Source organism: Heloderma suspectum, chromosome 3 (genome assembly GCF_057233095.1).
Source record: "Heloderma suspectum isolate Gila_16-S chromosome 3, 16-S_ref, whole genome shotgun sequence".
Taxonomy (NCBI): Eukaryota; Metazoa; Chordata; class Lepidosauria; order Squamata; family Helodermatidae; genus Heloderma; species Heloderma suspectum.
The window spans coordinates 236,190,972-236,209,674 of NC_139460.1; the positions used below are offsets into that span (position 1 = coordinate 236,190,972).

Consider the following 18,703-nt stretch of genomic DNA (forward strand, 5'->3'; position numbering starts at 1 on the left):
GTACCAATGCCATTAAGGACGTATAAGTGGCACCTGCAACAAAATATTGCAGTGGGAGTACTCCAGTCAGTCAATCATGTCTTCTTCCAGAATACTCCATTCCATTCCCTCTAGCCCCCAGTTTTCCATCCTCACCCCTTCAGTAGGCAGTCAGCATTCTGTGCCAATGGGAATGCCCATTTCTTATTGGGCAGGTTTGGGAGGAGGGGGTGTCCCGCCCTTAGGCTGGTTTTTTCCTAAATATTCTTTGTTCTTCTGCAAACCTTGGGGTTTCTCCAAGCATGGTAATACCTCCCACTTGTTTGTGGGTGGTGCCTTTTTGGCTACATGAAAATAAGCACTCAGTTAACACATCCTGGAATACTCTTCCTGTACAAAAAAGCCCCAGGTTATTCAGGGTAATCACCTGAATCAAGCACTACTTGAATCACCACCAGAGAGATTTGTGATAATGAAAATGCTTCAGCTTCTTACAAATTATAGCTTTTTACAAATTACATTATATGAAAACAAACTGTCTGAATGAGTTCTCCATTTCAAAATATTGAACCCTTCTTGGAAATAGCAAAATGAAAACCAAACAAAAAGTTTGTTTTTTGAATGAAAGAAAGAAAGAAAGAAAGAAAGAGTAAATGTAGCATTAAGAATGATGATTTTAAAAAAAGAACCATAAAGCAAGAAAGGGACCCCCAGAATCAAGGGAACCATGTTCACTCAAGGCTCAGTTTGTGTAGCTCCGGCCATATCCAATGAAAAAGTGCCTTATCAATGGTAAAATCACAGAGAATACCTGATCATGTGCACATAGTACCCTTCTGCATGTGAGAATACTTCCTTTTGAATCGCTGCCCATTTAATTTCAAAGTAGCCAGTGACAATCCTAGTTTTAAATGCATAGCCAAGACTGTATGTTTCTGCATCGGTCAAGAAGTAAAGGATTCTCAAAGTTTGAACTTAACCCATGGGAAACTGGAGTAGTTACACTCCAAAGTGGAGCCAATTCCAGGTTTAGGCCTATTCCCTAAATTAATAACACATCTGGGTTGCCTATGGTCCAGTACTAAGTTGAGGACAAAGAAATAAGCCTTCACTACACCCGGCTATTTGGGGAGATGGAAGGTAGTTTAAACTCAACAACATCTAACATGCAGATAAGCTCAGAGGGACATTCTTTCAACTCAGCTGTTCTGCAGCATGCATAGGCTGTCTTTCTATTTTGTAATTTTCCATGCACTTTTCTCTACAAACTTTATACCTCCTATATGAACAGCTGATAACAATTACAATTGAACTATCAGCTGCTAGCAATTTTGTCCAAAATATTACACTGAAGGATTACACTGTTTCTCCTCTGCAGAAAAAAATATGTATAGCGAAATATCTGTGAAAAACATTACGTGGGTCTGCAAAAATTAGATTGCTGCTCACTCCTGTCCAGTTTTTTCCCTGCGAAATCCACATGGATTTTGAATCCTATTCCCTACATAATTTTTTCACATGTATTCTTTCACAGATATTGTTCCATGGGGAAAAACCTTATGTCGAAATCGGACCTTGACTATGTAATGAAAGCTTCTTCTCATTTGTTGAGACTTGACCCATTAAAGTAAGTCTTCTACTATTAGTGCGGATGGACTGTTATAAATCAGTTATACATTATTTTAGCCTAGTTCAGGTATTAGGATCAATAAGGAAAAAATCTATGACTTTATCATTGATTCAGTAATGGAAGGGTGTCTTTAAACAAACAAAATTAGCAAGATGAATGCAATAAGTGTGAGGAAATTCTACCAAACTAGAGAGATTGCTGCACAAAATTCAACAACAGATTTGGGGCTCACCTTCCTAGAACCCACTGGGAAACTGCACACTAGGTCACCAAACTCAACTGTGGTTCCTTCCAGTGCACCTCACTCCTCCCCCTTTCCATCCACACCATGATTAGGCTTGATTTTATGCCCTAGCATGCAACGATGTCATGATATGCACGTGCAAAGGTCTAGAGGTCTCTATACAAGCTGAATGGTGTCAACCAGATCATCTAGGCGACTTAACAAGAGCAAGGAGAGCCCAATTCAGACACCGAAGGATTATACTGCACATGGAAACTGTAACGTAACTGGGGGGGGGGGGGATATCTACCCAAGAGCTCATGCCCAGTATGGATTAATCACTCCTCACTGTTCCCTGAAATACCTTCTTGGTAATACAGGGCGGACCCAATTTCTACTATGCCAATATTGCCATGTGCTCTGGACGGACCTGTTATGAAGAACAACCTGACAATTCCGGATAAACTGATCCCCACCCCTGCCACTTCATCAGCCAGAATTCACACCACACAAAGAATGTACCTGCAAATCTATTCCCACAATTCCAAGGGGTGTATTACTCCATGGAATTTAGGAAAGGATGTACCCAATGCTGACCTAAGAATTCAAAGAGTAAAAATAAAGTCACTTTAGTGAATATTCATACAAGCTAAACTGGGATTTTTATGACAGCTACAAAAATTATGTAACCATGTATGAGTATTCTACTCTAACAGCAAATAACAGAATGAACCTAGGCTGTGTAATATTTACCTTTGCTTTGGCCTTCACATGCCTTTATGTTTGATTAAATCAATGTACTGACACAGAGCATACTCTAGCATACTGATGTCTACATTTCTTTCCTTGCAAAGTAGCCCAGCCATAATTTTGGGGATGCACATTTTATAGATCTTCCATGAATGCAGATGTGCTAAAATGGCTTGGAAGCTGCAACAATTCACTGTTCTACAGTAAATACTGTAAATCTATTTTGACATCTCCTCCTTGTCGAGACAAAAATAATTCCACAGAAGCTAGTATTACACTCACTTTTGCCTGCAGTGGCCACCGCTTTGAATGTTCTTTCAGTTGTGCTGCCCTTTCGCTGTCATCACAAACTTCTATCCTAGGGGGTCTGAACATTTCTCACGTTTTCTGTAATACTGCCCATGGTAGAAACAGCAGCAACAGTTCTCTTTCCATTTTGCAGTAATCCTTTTCTGTTACAAAAAGCATCTTATCATCTAAAAATGCCTCTCTCATTCAATCCCAATTTTATTTATTAGCCTAATTTTTTGAAAAATTGTTCTCTCTGCAGAGATAAATCTTAACTTGAAAATTTCATAAGCTTAATAAGAAGCTCGTGCGGTTTCTGCATCCACACAATCCACACTGACTTGGGTATAAGCCCTAATTCTCCATATCAGTGGAAAATGTAGATGCCAACTGTTACAGGGATCAGAGTTGTAGTTTGCCCCTATAGACTTGCTACTTTTAAAATGAACTCATGGCATCTGAACAGCCGAGTATTAATAAACCCTTGAAATAACTTGGGTCAACCAGACATTTTTGGAATATAGCTTTTGATAAGGGACCACTGTTCCTATCGCTTAAGTTTTATCTACTCAACTGCACACTGATAACAGGTAACCACCACCCTTGCCCTATGTCTTGACTAAGGGCCAACAAAAAGATACCCTAATCTTTTTCATATGCCAGTTATTTAGGGATGACAAGCCAGAAAAATATTGTGTCAGCCAGGCTAAGATAAATACCCTTGCAAAAAGTGCCATTGCAATCATAGAAATTACAGCTAATCATATACATGATTGTACACTTAACACAGCATATTTGACCGCACAAGCAAGACTGGCTCACGGGTTCAGCACTTGCTTTGCATGTAGAAGGTCCCAGGTACAATCCCTGACATCTCCAGTTAAACCGTCTCAAATAATAGGGGTGGGAAGAACCTCTGCCTGAGACCATGGACTGCCAGCAAAAGTAGACAAAATTGGTCCAATGGTTTGACTTGTGTTAAGGCAGCTATATATGCTTAAAACCATGGAATGCTGAGATTTCTGAAGGGGCAAAAAAATGCATTGTCTCAATCAGTCCTAACTTTCTATTATCCTATTTGGATGGTACTACTTCCCATACTTGGTGTAAAATCTATCATTGTCTGTGGCATGCAGTGGGTGTGGTGTTGGCCTTGTGTGTGTGAAAACTAATTTAAAATATCTATGCAGCTATGAAGTGCAGTGGGTGACCTTGGTGAAGACGCTCTCTCTCAGCTGACCAACTTCAAGTTTATTGTGAGACTAAAGTGAAGCTCTGAATGATTGGTGGAAAACAGGTTACAAATGTAACAAATAAATATTGCATGGTTGGCCGTTCCTTGTATTATACCCACTGGTTAGATGCAGGCACTCTTTTTGTTTAATGGCATGTAACAAACAGATAGACATTTTTAAAAATTCTGACATCATCTCGAATCTCTGGCATAAAAGCTAGATAGAGAACACCTGTGTGAAAACTGACTTGATATAAGGGGACCATTTCTCAGAACCCCCGCTGACCTATGAGTTCTGCATAGATTCGATTTTCAGAAGTCTTTATTATTGTTCTTTAGCATTGTAATTTCTGTGTGCCCTACTTGGGTGAATGCATTCATAATTAGTTAGGGAAGAGATTTTATAAAATGGGTCAGGTTGGCCTTCAACTGTACACTAGTAAGAGAAGCTTTAATGATGAGACTCTCAAAGAGGATAACACTTATGAAGTAAATTATCAGTCTTTTATTTTAAAGTGCCAAAGCAATTCTCTAATTATGGCTCAAAGAAATAAACAGAGATGTTGTACAGGCTTTCTAGAGATTGAGAGAGGGTGGGTGTGTTGAAGTCCTAGGTAACTGTAGTCAGCGGAGGATTTAATGGAAAATAAAGTACATTCTGGGGGAGCATTGTAAAATATTTATCTATTTACCTCACCAGTTTTTGGTACACGTTATCAGGGATTATATTCATTCACTGGAACTTAAGTAGTTTTCTAAAGGCCCTTGAAGATGTTATCTGAATTTCTCCCCATGGGATTTTGGTTTGGAAATAAGCAGAAGTGGGCTCCCTTCCCACTCCCCTACTCTTACTATGGGAAGAGTGAATGGGTTGATCCTACAAATTAGATTGAATGAGATTCCACATTCAAAATTGCCAGTTTGCCCCTGGACTGTAAACTAGAAAGAGAAGCAGCATCTCCTGCTCCGATTGTTTATTTCCCCCCATGATGAGAAGAGTGGAGGAAAGCAGAGATTTCTAGGGAGATGGGAATAATGTCTGAATAGCCCTTCAGTAGTGATATTGGAAAGATGCTGCAATAAGGTGAGACCAAATACTAACTGGCATTTGTATTTTGATCTATTGGATTCTGACCAATATTTTTCAGTGAGGTGTGGCTAGAATTACTTTGATGACCAGTCAGACAATCTATCACCAAGGTGTCTGTCATGATAGAGTCTAACTCTTGAGAAAAATGCATTTTTCTGTAGAGTTCAAAGAATATCATCCATTCCAGCTCTTTCAAGGTGTGTCTGCTCAACCAGTCCAGTGTTTTAATACATTGGCAACGTGGACTATCTTTATGGGTGACAGGTGGCCTTTAGCCCATACCAGTATTTTCTAGGCCAGGGATGGGTAACACGCAGCCCATGGAATGCATGTAACCTCCAAACTAATTTTTTTTTATCTTTTTTTTTTTAATGGCTACAGATTACCAAAAGGGTTAAAATTAGCTTGTTTGCAGCACCTATGAAGCACCAGAAGGGTCAGATTTAGCTTGCAAGCAAGGTAATTTTGTCCTACTGGGTGCTCTGCAGCAATTATGGACACCATTTATTTTATTTTATTAATTACTATTTTCTGGCACCTGTGGTCCCCAGACCTCCAAAAGTTGCCCACCCCCTGTTCTAGGCCATGGGTAGGCAACCTGGTGCCCTCCAAATGTTTTGGACCACAACTTCCATAAGCCTCAGCCAGCATCTGGAGGGCACCAGGTTGCCTTCCTCCATTTTAGGTAGTCTTGAAGAGTGACAGTGAGACCCCAAACCAAAGAGGCTGTTATTGTGATGACAGTGTGAGGGGCTTCTTTTGATTTACACCCTCCATACAGTCAACTGGGAGTTAGCCACCCATGTAAGGCTCCCATGGCCTTTGTTATGAAAGTCATCGACAAATGAAATTGTTGAGCAATTTGATTCTGGATAGGCAGAAATAATCATTGCATGGATATAAGAAGATAGACCTGAGAGAGCAAGTGACACTGAAAAGTAGTTGTCATTGATGACCATTAGAAAATAACATGTTTCCATATGGAAAAGTTCCCTCATTCCAGCCATTTTAGATCTAAGGTCGTGTGCATGTCCCATTTTTCTACTTGAGTGGGTATACTTCTTAGTGCATCAGGTCCTGAACAACAGGCTTGAAAGCTCCAATATCCAGAAAGTGGTAGTTAGCTGAAATCATTAGATTACTGAAGGTGAAGGCCTTCACCAGGCACAAGCACAACACATTCCTGGGAATCCTGACCAACTCCAGGGCATAACCCAGGGACACCATCTACAGTTTCAAAGTATTAGTATGATACTTGCTTCCATGAACGCATTGTCCTCCAACACACTGGGGAACACAAAGTGCCTCCTGCATACTGAGGAAGAGAGAATAATAGGTGATAGATCTCTGCTTTTGTTTTTTTCCACCTGAGTGGCTCTTTTCATATATAGTGACTTTTTTTAGTGGGTTTTATTTTCCTCGACATCATCCAAAGAAAGAGATTGATCCTTGCATCTCCTGGCAATCAGGCAGTGAACTCATTCCAGAAACTCAGGCTGTGCCTGTTCCCTTTCTAAATCTGGTAGCATCAAGGAACTCCCAGACTCGTATGGAAGGGACATCAGGATTGTGCTGCTTTACAGAAGATTAAACCGCACGCTTTTGCCGCCAGCTGACGACAGACAAATTAGTGAAGAAGCTAAATGACAGAGAGGCCAGATCACTGTGTCCTGACGTAGCTTCCTTCCTGGACCTAAAAAAGATGAACTGCCAGAGAATTCAGGCCACCTGTTTTGCACCATTCCTAGGCAGTTGAGCCTCTGTGTGGAGCAACACCAGTGAGAGGAAGCAATTTTCAGCCTCAGAGGCAACAGCAGGGGAGTGCCAGGCTGAGGATGAGTAACAATTCCCACACCTTCTTTCCTGTAGCAAAAGATTCCCAGCCTAAGGCCCTAGCTAAAATAGGGTAAAAAAAAATTGAATTTTGCACACTTGTTACTGGGACCTCCAGAGACCTTGCTCTCAGCTAACTAGATTGGGCTGGTTTTGGAGTCCTGCAAAAGCCACTCCCCTTGGTGTCAACTGCAAGCTAACCCTCCCTACAGGTAAGAGGAAGAGCTATCTCATAGGCTATGACTTTCTTCCCCTGGTGCCATTGCAACTTTTATTGTCACTAAACTTCAAAACTTTTATTGTCACTAAATATGTGCCCACTTTTGATAAGGAAAATATACTGAGCAGTACCCTAAAATTTAAAACCACCGTCAATTCCCAGAATCTCAAAACATTTGCACACTGTAGTAACTGGCAGCTATTTCATTAAAAAAGGATCTGTGGCGTTAGTTGTATGGCACACTTCAGGATTATGTAACTTTTCTCTAAGGAGTCAGTGGCTGTGCAAAGTCATTGAAGTGAAAGGAGGTTGCACATCAGCAATGCTCGATAGATTGCACTCACAGTTTTCTCCATAGTGGTTGCTGTACCACAAGGGAGACACAATGACCAATTTGCAAAGCAATATTTGGGTATGCTAACCTATATATAGAAAAACTAAACTCAGCATTTAAGCGTTATTTCTGGCATCATTCCTCTGTCCCTCTTCTTAGCACTATTTGTTTATTACTGCTGTTGGTTCCAGTTTCCTTTACTTTGAATAATGAGGATCTGAAATGTGTGCTCTTTATTTTGGTTACAGTATTAGAAAATAATTTACATGTATCACACAAGGAAAGCAAGCACATTCACATCTGAGAAGCTTGCTTTCAGCTTTATATTGTTTGTGCCTGGTGGCTGTTTTTCTAACGCTTACATATATAGAATTTGAAATCTGTAAATACACTGAAACACCAATTAACGGAAGCTTTAATAGCCAAATTCACTATGCCTACTGTGAACATAACCTAAAATTCCAAAATCAGCCTTCTAAAAGTACACTATAATCTGCAACTCTAGCAGCCATTCAACCTAATCCAATGAATCTTTTCAGGAAGAAGGATTCCAGTGCATACGTGTGTGTGTGTGTTTGTGTGTGTGTGTGTGTGTGTGTGTACATGTGTGAGAGAGAGAAAGAGAGCGAAAGACAGCACAGACTACAGTATTCACTTTAATTTCTTGAATGGGGTACGGCTACCCTTGAAAGACCAGGTCCACAGCCTGGGGGTCATTTTGGACTCCCAGCTGTCCATGGAGGCTCAGGTGTCAGCTGTGAGCCGGACAGCGCTGTATCAACTCCATCTGATACACCGGCTGCGCCCCTTCCTTCCTGACCATCTGCTCCCATTGGTAGTACATGCCCTGGTCTCCTCTCATTTAGACTACTGTAACGCGCTGTACATGGGGTTACCCTTGAAGACGGTTCAGAAACTGCAGCTGGTACAGAACGCAGCGGCTCGCCTGATTAAAGGCAGCCGCCGGCAAGATCACATCACTCCAGTGCTGAAGGAGTTGCACTGGTTACCAGTTGTTTTCCGGGCCAAATTCAAGGTGTTGGTTTTGACCTTTAAAACCCTATATGGTTGCGGCCCAGCCTATCTTAAGGAGTGCCTCCAGCAGCACCAGACAGGCCGCTTAACAAGATCAGCCTCGGATGGCCTTCTCTCTGTCCCATCAGCCAGGACAGCTAGACTGGTGGGGATGAGGGAGAGGGCCTTTTCTGTGGTGGCCCCCACTCTGTGGAACTCCCTCCCTAGGGAACTCCGTCATGCCCCCTCTTTAATGAGCTTCCGTCGTGCATTAAAAACGTGGTTGTTCAGGCAGGCATTTGGGGTGTGTTAGGGTATTTTAGAAAATGTTTTTATTGTAGAATTTTATTGTTTTAATCTGTTTTATTGTATGTTGTACATCGCCCAGAGTGGCTGGGTGACCAGCCAGATGGGCGATTAATAAATTTAATAATAAATAAATAAAATTTAATCAATGGAAAGGGCTGTTTTGCATATTGATATGAACCACTGAACTGAATAGAGACACAGATATGCTCAGAAGCTCTGCATATGCACCACAGCATGTACAGTGCCTTGCATAAGTATTCACCCCCCTTTGACTTTTCCACATTTTGTTGTGTTACAAAATGGAATTAAAATGGATGTAATTGGCTTTTTCTATTTGATTTACACAACATACTTAACACTTCGAAGGTACAACATATTTTTATTGTGGCACAAAAGTAAGGTAAACAAACTGGAATTTGTTAATTGCATAAGTACCCAGCTCCCTGAGCCAATACTTGGTAGAAGCCAAGTATACTTTGGCAGCCATTACAGCTGTGAGTCTTTGGGGGTAAGCATCTACCAGCTTTGTGCATCTGGATCCTGCCATTTTTGCCCATTCTTCTTGGCAAAATTGCTCAAGCTCTCAGGTTGGATGAGGACCATTGGTAAACAGCAATGTTCTGTTCTACAGCATGGTGAACACCAAGTCTTGCCACAGATTCTCAATCAGATTTTGACCAGGCCATTCTAAGACATTCAGGTTCTTGTTTTTAAACCACTCCAGTGTAACTTTGGTGTGTGTTTAGAGTCATTGTCCTGCTGGAAGGTGAACCCCAGTCCCAGGTCCCTTGCAGACTGAAACAGGTTTGCTCTGTAATTGCCCCATATTTGGCTCCATCCATCTTGCCCTCAGTCTGACCAGTTTCCCAGACCTTGCCGATGAAAAGCATCCCCACAACATGATGCTGCCGCCACCATGTTTCACTGTGGGGATGGTATTTTCAGGGTGATGAGCACTGCAAATACAGCATTTTGCGGTAAGGCCAAAAAGTTAAATTTCGGTCTCATCTGACCAGAGAACCTCTTTCCACGTGTTTGCTGTGTCTCCCACATGCCTTTTGCCAAAATCCAAACAGGATTTGATATGGGTTTTTTTTCAGCAATGGCTTTCTTCTCACCACTCTTTCATAAAGCCCAGTTTGTGGAGAGTCCAGGTGATTGTCCCATGATGGTTTCTCCCATCTTAGCTGTGGATCTCTTCAGCTCCTTCAGAATTACCATTGGCCTCTTGGTTGCTTCTCTGACTAATGCCCTCCTTACCCAGTCACTGAGTTTTGGTGGACAATCTTCTCTAGGCAGAGTCGTGATTGTGCCATATTCTTTCCATTTTGTAATAATGGATTTAACAGTGCTCCGGGGCGATGTTCATAATTTGAGGGGGGGGGGTTATAACCCAAACTTCCAGAACTTTATCCCAAACTTGTTTGGATAACTTCTTGGTCTTCATGATGCTGTTTGTTTAGATATGTTTTCCAACAAACTCTAGGGCATTCCAGAAACAGGTGTATTTAATTTGAGATCGTTTTACACTTGAATTGCGCAGAGCTAGACTCAATTCCCCCTTCGGGGATCACTGCCTTGTTGTGGTGAAGGGGCTTGCGTAACTCAGTGAACCCATAAGCTATGCCGTGCAGGGCCACCCAAGACGGACAGGTCATGGTGGAGAGTTCTGACAAAATGTGGTCCACTGGAGAAGGAAATGGCAACCCACTCCAGTATTCTTGCCAAGAAAACCCCATGGAACGTATCACAAGGCTAAAAGAGATGATGCCGGAAGATGAGCCCCTCAGGTCGGAAGGTGTCCAATATACTACTGGGGAAGAGCAGAGGGAATTTCCAAGTAGCGCCAGAAAGAGTGAAGCGGCTGGGCCAAAGCTGAAAGGACACTCAGCTGTGGATGTGTCTGGTGGTGAAAAGAAACTCCGATGCTGTAAAGAACAGTATTGTTTAGGAACCTGGAATGTAAGATCAATTTTATTTATTTATTTATTTATTACATTTATATCCCGCCTTTTTTCCTCCTCAAGGAACCCAAGGCGGCTTACACAATCCTCCAGTTTATCCTCACAACAACAACCCTGTGAGGTGGGTTGGGCTGAGAGTCTGTGACTGGCCCAAAGTCACCCAGTGAGCTTCCATGTCTGAGTGGGGACTAGAACCCGGATCTCCCAATGGCAAGATTGAACATCGACGTCTTGGGAATCAGCGAACTAAAATGGACAAGCATGGGCAAGAAGGGAAGTGAAAAGCAAGGGAGAAAGGGGAAGATATAGCCAACTGAATGCAGAGTTCCAGAGAACAGCAAGGAGAGACAAGAAGGCCTTCTTAAATGAACAATGCAAAGAAATAGAGAAAAAAAAAACAGAATTGGAAAGACTAGAGCTCTTTTCAAGAAAATTGGAGATATCAAGAGAACATTTTGTGCAAAGACGGGCATGATAAAGGACAAAAAAGGCAGGGACCTAACAGAAGCAGATGAGATTAAGCAGAGGTGGCAAGAATACACAGAAGAACTATAGAGGAAAGAACTTAATCTCCCTGATAGCCATGATAGTGCGGTCACGGAACTTGAGCCGGACATCCTAGAGAGTGAAGTCAAGTGGGCCTTAGGAAGCATTAGTAACAACAAAGCTAGCGGAGATGACAGTATTCCAGCTGAGCTATTTAAAATCCTAAAAGATGATGCTGTTAAAGTGCTGCACTCAATATGCCAACAAATTTGGAACACTCAACGGTGGCCACAAGATTGGAAGAGGTCAGTTTACATTCCATTCCCAAAGAAGGGCAATGCCAAAGAGTGTTCAAACTCCCGTACAATTGTGCTCATTTCACATGCCAGCAAGGTTATGCTCAAAATCCTACAAGCTAGGCTTCAGCAGTATGTGAACCTAGAACTACCGGAAGTACAAGCTAGGTTTCGAAGAGGCAGAGGAACTAGAGATCAAATCGCCAACTTTCGCTGGATCATGGAGAAAGCAAGAGAATTCCAGAAAAACATCTATTTCTGCTTCATTGACTATGCTAAAGCCTTTGATTGTGTGGATCACAACAAACTGTGGCCAATTCTGAAAGAGATGGGAGTACCAGACCACCTTACCTGTCTCCTGAGAAACCTGTACGAGGGTCAAGAAGCAACAGTAAGAACCAGACATGGAACAACCGAGTGGTTCAAAATTGGGAAAGGAGTGTGACAAGGCTGTATATTGTCGCCCTGCTTATTTAACTTACATGCAGAGTACATCATGAGAAATGCCGGGTTGGATGAATCACAGGTCAGAATTAAGATTGCCGGGAGAATTATCAACAACCTCTGATACGCAGACGATACCACCCTAATGGCAGAAAGCGAAGAGGATCTCAAGAGCCTCTTGTTGAGGGTGAAAGTGGAGAGTGCAAAAGCTGGTTTGAAACTCAACATTAAAAAAACTAAGATCATGGCATCTGGCCCCATCACTTCCTGGCATATAGAAGGGGAAGAAATGGAAGCAGTGACAGATTTTATTTGCTTGGGCTCTAAGATCACCGCAGACGGTGACTGTAGCCATGAAATTAAAAGACGCTTGCTCCTTGGGAGGAAAGCTATGGCAAACCTAGACAGCATAGTAAGAAGCAGAGATATCACCTTGCTGACAAAGATTCGTATAATCAAAGCTATGGTTTTCCCAGTAGCAACGTATGGCTGTGAGAGCTGGACTATAAGGAAGGCTGAGCGCCAAAGAATTGATGCTTTCGAACTGTGGTGCTGGAGAAGACTCTTATGAGTCCCCTGGACTGCAAGGAGGTCAAATCAGTCAATCCTAAAGGAAATCAACCCTGCCTGCTCATTGGAAGGACAGATACTGAAGCTGAAGCTCAAATATTTTGTTCACCTAATGCGAAGAGAAAACTCACTGGAAAAGACCCTGATGCTGGGAAAGATTGAAGGCAAAAGGAGAAGGGGACGGCAGAGGATGAGATGGCTAGATAGCATCACCGATGCAATGAATATGAACTTGAGCACACTCCGGGAGAGAGCGGAGGACAGGAAGGCCTGGAATGCTGTGGTCCATGGGGTCACGAAGAGTCAGACACGACTTAACGACTGAACAACAACAAGACTCAATTCAACTAATTATGTGACTTCTGAAGGAAGTTGGTTGCACCAGAGCTTATTTAGGGGTGTCATAGCAAAGGGGGTGAATATTTATGCAATCCAGAGTTTTCTGTTTTTTGTTTGTAAATCATCTTGTAAAACATGTAGATTTTTCCCCACTTCAACATTATGGAGTATCCTTTCAAATAAGTTTTTTTCTTAGAATAAGTGCATAGATACTGGACTCACTGAAAACATTTTATTATCTAAATGCTTGGCTCTGCATGCCTACCACAAACCAAATGAAACAGGTGGTGTGATGGCTGTAATTGTACTTAAAATGTCTACGTTCACTGTAGCATACTGAATGGAACTAAGCAAACCACAGCCCAAGGATATTAGAATTACTGACCCCTAATATGCTCAGTTATGAAATTCTCCAGAATCTGATTGGATAAGGGAGCTTTCATTTACATAATAACTAGGATATTATTCCTGCGCTCAGTCAGGCTCAGGGCTATTAGCCACAGTCCATGAAGTAGAATAATCACTGAACAGTTCAGAGCTAATTCAGCTAGGGATTCTAACTGGTATGTACTTGTGAGGGTCTAAGCCAGTCAAAAAGAATTTGCATAACACTTATGCCATTAAACTCATAAATTTACCTCATCCTTGAAAACAAAGTAATTCATGTTTAAATTAATTTGGCAAGGGGCAGGGGTGAATGGATAGGGGCTCAATGGAATGTATAAGGTAACCATTTCTACTTGGCTAACATCAATTCTGAGGGGATGTATATTGTTCAGTTATTGGGTAGTTACTAGTACATCTAAGGAAAATAACATATTTGACACTTGCTCCAAAGCTAGACATTTTGAAGTAGTCACTACAAACCTCACTATATTAAATGGATTGTGATACACAGTAATGGCCCAGTGAGCATTCATAATGCACATGTAACATCATGCCTAGTTTGGCATAAAAAAGTGGACACTCCCCTAAGTGATAACTGGTAGCGTAGTCAGCATCCTCAGGAAGCAAATACGTTATGCTGAGGCACACAATCATATGTACCCTAATGTAAAAAGTATATATAATATGAATGTCATTTTTATACTTGACATATGCAGTACAATTGTGTTTGTTGCTCAGTTCACTTTACTGCAGTCATAAGAACATAAGAAGAGCTCTGCTGGATCAGACCAAAGGCCTATCTAGTCCACACAGTGGCCAAAAGTAGGACATGAGGGGAAAAGCTCTCTCCTGCTGTTGTTCCCCCATCTGCAGCTCTCTCAAAATCTTAGCATACTGAGAGTATTTAGGAAAATGTGCAAGCTGGTAGTTTGGTGGGGATATTGGGCAGCTAGGATTCAGAGTGCTTAGGGTGAAACAAGGGGCTTATTCTGAGACAGTGGATGTTTGAATTTGAATAGCTGACCCTCATTCCTTGGGCTGGAGCTCAGTGGTAGAGCAGATGCTTTCCATGCAGAAGGCCCGTGATCAATTCCTGGCATCTCCAGGTAGGGCAGGGAAAAAACCCTGTGAAACCTTGGAGAGCTGCTGCTACTTAGTGTAGACAATACTGAACTAAATAGACCAATGGTCTGACTCGGTATAAGACAGCTTCCTGTGTCCCTATTCCATATTGCAGACTGCTTTTGAAACGCGTCTTGAGTGCATTGCCTAATCCCATACAACTGAAACAACCACATTTGGCTTTCCTATATATCCCTGCCTCCCATGTCCTCTTCTTACTCTGTTGTTTCCTCTGTTTAAATATTATAGTGTAAGGTCCTAAGGGCAGGGAGCTGTTTTCTTGTACTTGTAAAGCGCCATGCAGAGTGATGGCACATTGTTTATAAAAATGTTGCAGGGCAGACAGGAGTTGTGGTTTGAGAAAAACAAGTCTAAGTCCCCCTTTGACTCATGCTACCATTTTCATAATTCTTTGTATCCTAACCTGAATTTGAAGTGGTGCTACTACCTCTTGTGCACTCCACAATTACAAAAGAAGAAGACATAAGATAAAACATCTATATACATTAAATTATCTTGACAGCCAAGTACATTAAGCATATTTCCTTCCTTTCAGGATTTTCTACACTATTGGATCATAGTGACTCTGAGGACACATAAATGTGACCCACAATGGAATCTCCTGCCCTTTTAACCTGAAATATGTCCCACTGGGTTCAATGGGACTTTCTCCCAAGTTAGAGTGCATAAATTGCAGCCTGAGTAACACAAAGTTCCTAGGGTGCATAAACGCTGGAGGTGTGCACTGACCACAAGATTTGGTTTGGACCCTGATTCAGCAATTCAGAAAACACCCTGATTTGGCTGGGTTGAATCTAAATCTCCCATTGACCCATTGGCTATCATTGGAAATCAACCAACGACTAACTTGTTTTCTCTTTGATGAAATTGGATGGAGCTAGCAGGTATTATAAGGGGATGAAGCCCGCCACATTTGAAACAAATAGATGTAGGGAGATTTGTGTTATGCACCTTTAAATGTTGACTTTGGTTAAAAGCGAACTGCCAATAACTTGTTTTTATTTCTTGGCAGAATTGTATTAATTTTGTAGGCATAGTTACCTATTCTGAGAGAATCATGGCTGTCAATTTTCAAATGAATAAGTACGGGGAGGGGGGTTGTGCAAGAGCATCATTTGCAACATTGGGGTTTTCAAAAAAGGATGTGCTTATCTCCCTATATTTTTTGTGAGCAATTGTTATGAAAATGTTGTACAGCACAGAGTGACCAGAATTTCAGAAGGACAGGTGCAGGGGCTAGGGAGTTATGACAAGTGAAAAACACTTTAAGAGTTTTCTGTTTTCTGCTCAATTGACAACAGTTAAAGAAAGTGCAATAGAACAGGGGTGGATGATGGATGTGAGCATACAGTGGAAGAGGCAGAAGGACTTGAACATCCAGCATTTTCTAAGCAAGCACCAAGTGCTACACTTCTCAGGTCCCACAGACTCCATCAAACTCTTTTAACATTTCTGCTCTTGGGAGGAGGAACTACCAAAAAGCACTGATCAGTCCTGCAATATATTACTTTAACATCTCTCTCCCAAAGTACTGGGGCTGGAGAGCTCTGATAAAACCATTCACTGAGATTAGAAGCTAGATCTGCCCATCACAAAACTATATCCACTCTTCTCCCTTCCCCTCTCTCCATCCTGGGGTTTTTCTTATATGCAGAGCTTGGGGAGAAATGTATACATGTTTAGAGACATACAGTCTGTGTCTGTGAGTCCTTCCCAATTCAAATTGCTAATGAATCTTCAGGAGTGTTCAGCTTTCAATGTGGTCCGCTGTGAAGGAGCCCCGCTTCAATTTGGACATTTCCCGGATTTGATAGAATCAGTCCAAATCGGTTCAGGATTCAGCTGAGTCTGAAGCACACCCCTAATAAACATACTAGCACTGGCAATTACATTTTATATCTCTAGTGTTTCTCCAGCACTTAAGGTTTCTGCAGCCTGGAGGGGGTTATATGACCAAAATGCATGGTCATGGAAATACTCCAAACAAAAGTTAACAGACACATGAATTTTGAACCACTGAGCATACAATGATCCACTAACAAATAATCCTGAATTATTACAAGGGGGACAGGTGTTAAAAGCAATGGATTAGATACAGCATTGTGATGGAGGCACCATCGTCCAGTCCTTGCTACAGCTCAGCCCCAAATTTCCAAACCAGAATGTCCTACTCTATGCATTCCCTGTCCCGCCTTTTTGTTTTGGCTGGAGATAACCTGCTTCCATATCCTCATCAATTCCATCATAGCTGTGATGTCTATACCACCTTCAATATAAACATAACATAGAAAAATATTTCTAGATGGGCAAATTATTACGAGATTACATTTTCAGAAACTTTTACTAAGCATGTTGCAATTTATATAAAACAGTTGATAACAATAGAGCAAGCATGGGAACCAACTGAAAGGGTGGAACCAGAGGGAGCAGACCTAAGACAGACAGTTCCTGCTCAGGAACTGTCCACTCCTGGAGGGTATATCAGAGCCCCACATGTGGCTTCAGTCAGTGTTGTCTTTCCCACCTGCTCTCCAATTTTCAGTAATTTATGTTGCTATGGTTAGCTACTGTTTCACAGACCTGGAAAGGAATTCGACCTACCAGCACAACTGGGCCATGTGGGGGGGGGGGTTGCATTCCTCATGGCAACACCATTGTTTATAGAGTTATGTGTTCTCATTACTCTGTCACAACTTTGTTCTGGGGACAGTAAGCTGGGTTTGTTTTAGGGTAAGTAGGAGGGGTAGCACCCTGCTCCCCAAAAAGGGGGTCCCCATAAGGGAATTTTGTGTGGGACTTCAAGGTACTTAGAGTCTGGTATGCCTGCCATGCACCCAGAAGGCTGGAGCCTATGTTACTGGTCCATGCCATGGTGGACCTGAGACTTGCCACTCCCATCATTATCCCAGGACATGGGCTGGGGTGGAAAATAAAACCAGTAGGTGGGCTGCCCAATGATGGGCTCCCAGACCTATGCTACACCAGAACTATTTAAGCTGTATCCACTGAAGTTGTGGCCAATGTTAACTCAATTCCAGACTATACATGGTTACTGCCCTTTCTGTCTTGTACCCCTTCGGGCACCGCAGGCACAATCAGTCTAATTTTCATGGCCATCACTACCTAGATCCTGAAAACCCTGCTCACTCCCTTCGTATAATATAGAACAAATACAGAGATAATCAGCTTGCACTACAGAACTGTGCCCTCATGCAAATAAAGCCGTATTTTCCTAGGTACTAAAGCCCTATTTTCACAGCTACAGAGGTAGCATAAAGTTGGAAAAACAGGAAGCCTGTGAGCTCTTCACATACCCAAGTATGGGTACTTTGCATTGGGGAGAGTGAGAGAGCTGGATGGAGATATGGGAGAGGGCTGGATAGGAATATGGGAGGCATGCACAGACCTCCTATTCCTCCAGTATCTTGTTTCACGTATCCACGCACAGCAGGAACAGAGGAGAAAATGGAGCTCCAAATAGGTCATGCCCTAATATTGCATGTGCACAGATACCAACATTGTGCTACTCAACCCAGATAGATTCTCAGTTTTAACTCTTTTATGTGCTTCTGCTGCAATCTTGAATATTCCAGTCTGAAGCCAACATTTGCGTAATTTGGGATAAAACCTTGCACCCAATTTGGATATATATGTTTAAATTGTGTTTATATGGCAGTATACATGCTGACCTGCAGCCTTAAGCTTTCATAAAACTTCACCTATATTACAGCTCTGTAACAATTAGTTACTACTGAATCAGAAGTGGACAATATATGGCACTTAAGAGAAGTTCAACTATTGCTAGATGCTCCCTTTAAATGGCCAGACAATAGATGTTATTGTTCCAGGAATGAAAGTTGGAAGCACAAACACTTCAAAAATGTCCAGAAAGCAAGTTATAAGAGCAATTTGTACGACTTCCCTCATAATAAAACACTGCTAACGGCTTTGAATATTTAGCCATGGTAATGCTATTCATCTGGTTACTTGGGGACTAGAGTATTCAACTGATGGAATACAGAATGCACATAATTTGGAAGGACAGAATGTCTCACCCTTTACATGTTGCTAAGTAATATAATCTACAATATGCAAATTATATATGGGCGCAGTGTTCATTTTACATTTTTCAATTGTGGCCTCTATACTTAACTATCTTTTTGGCCTTAG

At 41.9% G+C, this 18,703-nt stretch overlaps 2 protein-coding genes across 5 annotated transcripts in view; one reads left to right on the plus strand and one right to left on the minus strand.

Moving 5' to 3' along the window:
• DOCK1 (dedicator of cytokinesis 1) overlaps positions 1 to 18,703 on the minus strand; it is a 556,714-nt gene that overhangs the window by 335,266 nt on the left and 202,745 nt on the right. The window lies entirely within an intron of this gene.
• Positions 1 to 18,703, plus strand: part of INSYN2A (inhibitory synaptic factor 2A) — an 80,412-nt gene that overhangs the window by 40,271 nt on the left and 21,438 nt on the right. The window contains exon 5 of one of the 2 annotated variants that reach the window (XM_084841448.1): positions 1,514 to 1,606. The exons of the other annotated variant lie outside the window; for it this stretch is intronic. Within the exon in view, the coding sequence (XP_084697574.1) occupies positions 1,514 to 1,606 (93 nt within the window). The remainder of the gene's footprint in view (positions 1 to 1,513; positions 1,607 to 18,703) is intronic. 2 annotated transcript variants of the gene reach the window in all.